The sequence below is a fragment of the Triticum aestivum genome, chromosome 2D (assembly GCF_018294505.1).
Source record: "Triticum aestivum cultivar Chinese Spring chromosome 2D, IWGSC CS RefSeq v2.1, whole genome shotgun sequence".
NCBI classification, from domain to species: Eukaryota; Viridiplantae; Streptophyta; class Magnoliopsida; order Poales; family Poaceae; genus Triticum; species Triticum aestivum.
In genome coordinates, this window is record NC_057799.1 from 24,502,445 (window position 1) to 24,508,219 (window position 5,775).

The window sequence follows — 5,775 nt, forward strand, 5'->3', positions numbered from 1 at the left end:
CAGCACGGCGGTGAGCCACGGTTGGGGGAGGGCAGTGCGGCGAGACTGCGCGGGTGACAGCAGTAGGCGGCCCGGCTGGTGGTAGCAGACGGCGGGAGGAAGAAGATCGTGTGATATGTTTTCAGGAGGAAGAAGTTGTGAGCATCACCGCTCATTTGTCATCGAACTGCTCAAATTTATAATGGCAAATCGACCGACCTAATTCAAATTTTCAAGCGACTTGCATTTAGCCAGTCCCGATTGTACATATATGTTTTAATTACCCTTTACTTGCTAGTTGCTACTCAATTTTTGCCTTGTTTTACTTTCTAATATGGTGCTACAAATTCACAGGTACTTAATTATAGTTGATGATATATGGGACGAATCAGCTTGGAACTGTATAAAGACTGTACTAGTTGAGAACAACTGCAGCAGCAGAGTAATCACAACAACACGTATTGCTGGTGTTGCTGCATCATGCAGCTCTTCCATCGACGGTAACATTTATAAACTAAATCCTCTTGGTCATGATGATTCGAAGAAGTTGTTCCATGAAAGAATATTTGGGAGTGAAGATGGTTGCCATGTGAAACTGAGAGAAATATCTCAGAAAATCATAAGAAAGTGTGATGGTGTACCATTAGCTATCATTACTATTGCCAGCCTATTGTCTCACAAATCAAAGAATATACATGAATGGGACACTGTGAACAAATCAATTGGTTCTGGACTTGAGAAATTCCCCAATATGGAGAACATGCGTCAGATATTGTCTATTAGTTATTATGATTTGCCGTCCCATCTAAAACCCTGCTTTCTATACCTGAGTGTTTATCCGGAGGATTATGCAATATTGAGTGATCACTTGGTACGAAGATGGATAGCCGAAGGCTTTGTCCATGGAAGTGATGTGGATACCTTATATAAAGTGGGGTTCGGTTACTTCAATGATCTTATTAACCGAAGCCTAGTTCAACCACAACATGTAGATTCTCGTGGCAACGTAGGGGCTTGTCGTGTACATGATATGGTCCTTGATTTGATCACATCCTTGTCAACTGAAGAAAATTTTGTCACAACATTAGATAGCCATCAACCTAGTGATCTTTCAAAGAAGATACATCGATTATCCATCCAAAACAATCAAGAAACTAACACCATGTCACTTTCTATGGTGAGTTTGTCCCATGTGAGATCATTTATCATCTTTCCTAGTGCTACAAAATTGATGCCGCCTCTTTCAAGATTTCAAGTTCTGCGAGTGTTGGATCTAGAAGGTTGCCGCGACTTGGAGAATCATCATCTTCATGGTGTTGGGAATTTATTTCATTTGAGGTATCTAGGACTAAGGGATACAAATATTACAAAACTCCCAAAAGGAGTAGGGTATCTGTATTGTTTGCAAACATTGGATTTGAGTCAAAGTGGCATAATTGATCTGCCATCAACCATTGTTCAGCTAAGGAAACTTGTGTGCCTATACATTGAAACATCGGTAAGGCTACCAGATGGGATTGGAGCCATGAAATCCCTACAGGTTCTGTCTACCGTTGGTGTGGGTGCCTCTCCAAACTTCTCAAAGGAACTAGGTTATCTTACAGATCTGAGGATTCTTAAAATTTCGCTATCTGGAACATGGGACAAGAACTATGAGAAACATTTGCTATGTTCTTTGTGCAAGCTGACAAAAATCAAGGAAATAAGTATTCAATCTTCCGGAGTTCCCACAAAATTCATTGTGGATTTAGGATGGACCCCTCACAACCTTCGATACTTTTTCGGCAACATACCTAGATTACCAGAATGGATGAACTCCTCACTCTCAGAACTATCCACTTTAATCATCACACTAGACAAAATCCAGCAGGAAGACCTTGGCACTCTCGGCAACATCCCATTTTTGCATTATCTCTGTGTTACTGTGCACAAAATCAAAAAGGCAGAAGAAAGATTGATTATCGGCACTGATCATGCAAACTTTAAGTGCCTATCTGAGTTTCACATTCACAATGATTCATTGGGGATCATGTTTGTAGAAGGAGCTATGCCAAGGCTTCAAACCCTCGAGGTTACATTTCAGGTTCGCGAGGCGAAGGATGAATACAATAATTTTGAGGTCGGCTTGGAGAACCTCCATTCTGTTAAGCTGGTCACAATTCGAATGCATTGTTGTGGTTCCAGTCTCATTGAGGTGGAGGAAGCTGGTGCTGCTATGAGGAAGACATCCTATGTGAATCCCAAGCATCCAAGGGTTGACGTGATTAGATATTATGAAGATGAAATGATAGAGGATGAGGAGAAATCTCAACTCGATGAGGAAGCATTCAAAGAACAAGAGGTATTAATTATTGTCTTCTTTAGTCGCACCAAAATAAAAAGTACATGATCCAAGTTAGTGTTCCATTTTGTTACTTATTCCTAAAATGTTCCCTTTTCATCACCTTTTGGTGACTACCTAGCAAATCGGCACATGTAATGTGATTTTTCACATGTAAACTCTATATCCATCAATACATTGTTGCGACTGATCAATTTTCAATCAACTATTCTTATTACCTCTATTATAATTTGTTCTTTTTTCAGGGTGAAAAGATTAATAGATTGATCAGGGTAGCAGCCTTCTCATTACAATACTGTTCATACAGACTATCTGGACACCAGCCGTTTATAATAAGTTTATTTATAGAAATTATCCAACTTCGAGAAAACACACACAGACACACACATGCACACAAACACACAAACTTCTTTTTGAGTAACAATCTGCTAATAGAACAGTGGCTGACTTAAGGAATATAACATTCTTATAACTTTTCTTGTGGGTAGATAAACTCAATGTTTTTTGTATCATAAAAGAGATGATTATTGTGAAACTGAGGTTGTTAGATCACCCTTGATGATCACATGACATTCTACCATACTTGGCAATCACACGATTTAAGACAAGATGAACACGTTGCACGATAACTGAAGAACATGATCAGTAAAAACGCTACGTTTACATTGAGAAGTTCGGGAGCCTTTTCTTCATTACGGTGTTGCCTGTATAAGAACAAACAAATGAGCTACTCAACTCTTGGTTGTCTCAGCGTGTACTTTTTTATAAATCTCTCCCTGAAGAAGATTATTTATCTTAAAATTAGCTCACAAGCAATCTTGCTTCACAAGATTACTTGACTTGTTAACGAGCTTACTTTACTTCTTGTCAAGCCTGCCTTATCTTGACAAGATTACTTGACCTCTAGGCTGAGAGGAAGCATTCATGGCAAGCTGACTTGCTTCTACGTGGCAAGCTTGCTTAGCCTTCAAGCATATGCTTCAACCAGAAGCTAACTTGTCTTGCAATTTTGATTGCTTGTTGAGCCAAATGTCTGCTTGCATGAGCCATATGTCAATATCTCGGTAGTCTTCTCGCCAAAAAATTAATATCTCGGTAGTCGCCACCCAACCATAGTTGTTTCATAATAACAATAATAATAATAGTTATCGAGAGATCAGGTGTAATACTACATCAATGGATATAGAGTTCATACTTCATAGTACTCTCCTAGTTTGAGAAAAATAAGCAGTCATACCAACTTGGAGTAGAAGAGCAAGGCCCTCAAGTTTGAAGGATATGTTCAATCTCCCCTTAATCCCCGTTCGCACATCTACCCTATCACATTTTTTGAACTTTGATAGTGCAAATTTTGATTGGCACACTCCATGAGCAAGTGATATAGTTGTTGTCATTGTAAATGAAATAGTCCTGACTACGAAAAGTAATAAGAAACATAAGATGTCAAAGGACACATTAAGTTAAGAAATCAAAGCTTATTATTTATGTTAATATTTTTCCCCAATGTAGTATACTTGATTAAAAAAATACTGAACTACACCCTCTCTTATATTAGTTTACAGAGGGAGTATTTATTCGTATACTAAGCTTGTGACTAATCAATACCATGTCACCCTTTATACGTGAAAGGTTTATATTATAATTATTAACCCTTCTCTTGAATGCAGATCATTCTTGAGAAGATTGGACCCTGGGGAGGAAATACAGGGAGAAAACGAGACATAAAGGTGGCACCACGTTATCTAAGAAGTGTGAGAATTTGCTGTGGTGATGTTATAGATGCGTTTGCATTTTCTTACCTGGACAAAAATGAGAATCTGCATGAGACACCTCTTTGGGGTGGTGTTGGTGGGACCATCCACACGGTGAGTAATGAACTTCTCATGCACTGTGCAAGACATTGTTAAGACAAACTAGTTTAAATGTACTCTCCAAAAGGTGCGACACATGAATATCATTTTTATACAAAAAAACGATAATAAAATTAATAGAGTGTTATTAACATCAAAAAAAGTTATTGTACATAAATTTTAAAATTCAGAAATACAAAGATTAGACGTATGGTTCACACAATTAAGAATGGGAAGTGGTTCTTTATATACAAAACATGAACGGATAATTTAAACAGATTGAGCTGCCAAACATATAAAAAATAAACTGTGTGCCCAAATTCCAAATATTAACTGAGCTATTCTAAATATTTACATATGTGAGCAGTTTTCCATTAGCCAATTTTTTTCCCAATAAAAAATTGAAGCTTGATATTACCACTGATTTTGCAGATTCTACTAGAACCCTCGGAGCTTGTGCTTGAAATTTCAGGGACTTTTGGTCCATATGGTCAATTTCCCAGCATCATAAAGTCACTTATGCTTGTGACCAACTTACGTACCTATGGGCCTTTTGGGCAGCTACATGGAACTCCTTTCCACTCTCGAGTGAAGAAAAATGGCACTATTGTTGGCTTCTTTGGGTGCTCAGGGGAATTTTTAGATGCAATAGGTGTTTACATTCATCCTTAGTACCTTAGCTACGACTTCTCAGTGTTCTTTTTTTCGCGGGGAAGAATTCTCAGTGCTCTATGAAAATTGTCAATACTCAAACTCCATGATGTGTTCCTATAGCAAATAATATGGTTCCTGATTTTTGTAATGATGAACTGAATGTTGCCAATAGGGGAAGAACATTTTGGCTTGAACCCTGTCCACTTAAAGTTTAATTGCATTGATGCGTTGTTGCTTTAATTGTCTTAACATTTATGTTCTTCACACCTTCATTATGCATTGACATATATTTTTATTCTCTTTGTTGGGAGTTGAGTTTCCATCCCCAAATAGCCCGCCGATGCTGCAGGAAAAGGATCATTTGATCGATGCCGCCGCTGAAGTTTGGCCTCAAGAACCAGGTCCCTGGGAGTACGCCACTTTGCCCAAAACAGAATAACATGTTATATGCGTCGCCCCCAATTTGCTTAATCCAAACCAGGGCGCACACACACACATGTTCCGGCCAGCTAAAAAGATAGGTGGTCAAAACTTTCAGTGTGCTTGCAAAAGCGGCAAAAGCCTATTGCCTGGACCATTGCTCTTTTGAAATTGCTCCCTGTAAGAGGGGCTCTATCCTGCTGACACCATTTCATACGCGTGTCAGTAACTCCCATGTAAGCCGGTGCTCTACACATGAATTTGGCAGTGTCAATTTCGTTAGTAGTGAGCCATCACACAACCCAGTCGTCCCGATCAGTGAGAATGATAATTTCCAGCGTGTGCATAAGTTCACCCGGATTCACTAAGGTTCAGAAACTAAACTATCTTGGTTTTGAGCTGCTTGGCACATGGCAAGGGAACTGGAATTTTGAAGCTGATTTGCTCCAGTAATCATGCCAAAACCTCACGTTCCTACGGTTACCCCATCTTGTCGTAAACCATTCCAGAATTGAGACCCCCACCCCCCAC

General features: G+C 39.2%; 1 protein-coding gene across 1 annotated transcript in view; it reads left to right on the forward strand.

The window, feature by feature from the left end:
* Positions 1–4,842, forward strand: part of LOC123048424 (disease resistance protein RGA5-like) — a 6,553-nt gene extending 1,711 nt beyond the window's left edge. Inside the window, exons 2-5 of the mRNA XM_044471527.1 lie at positions 334–850; positions 1,442–2,320; positions 3,988–4,185; positions 4,603–4,842. Coding sequence (XP_044327462.1) covers positions 334–850; positions 1,442–2,320; positions 3,988–4,185; positions 4,603–4,842 — 1,834 coding nt within the window. The remainder of the gene's footprint in view (positions 1–333; positions 851–1,441; positions 2,321–3,987; positions 4,186–4,602) is intronic.
* The last annotated feature ends 933 nt before the right edge of the window (positions 4,843–5,775 follow it).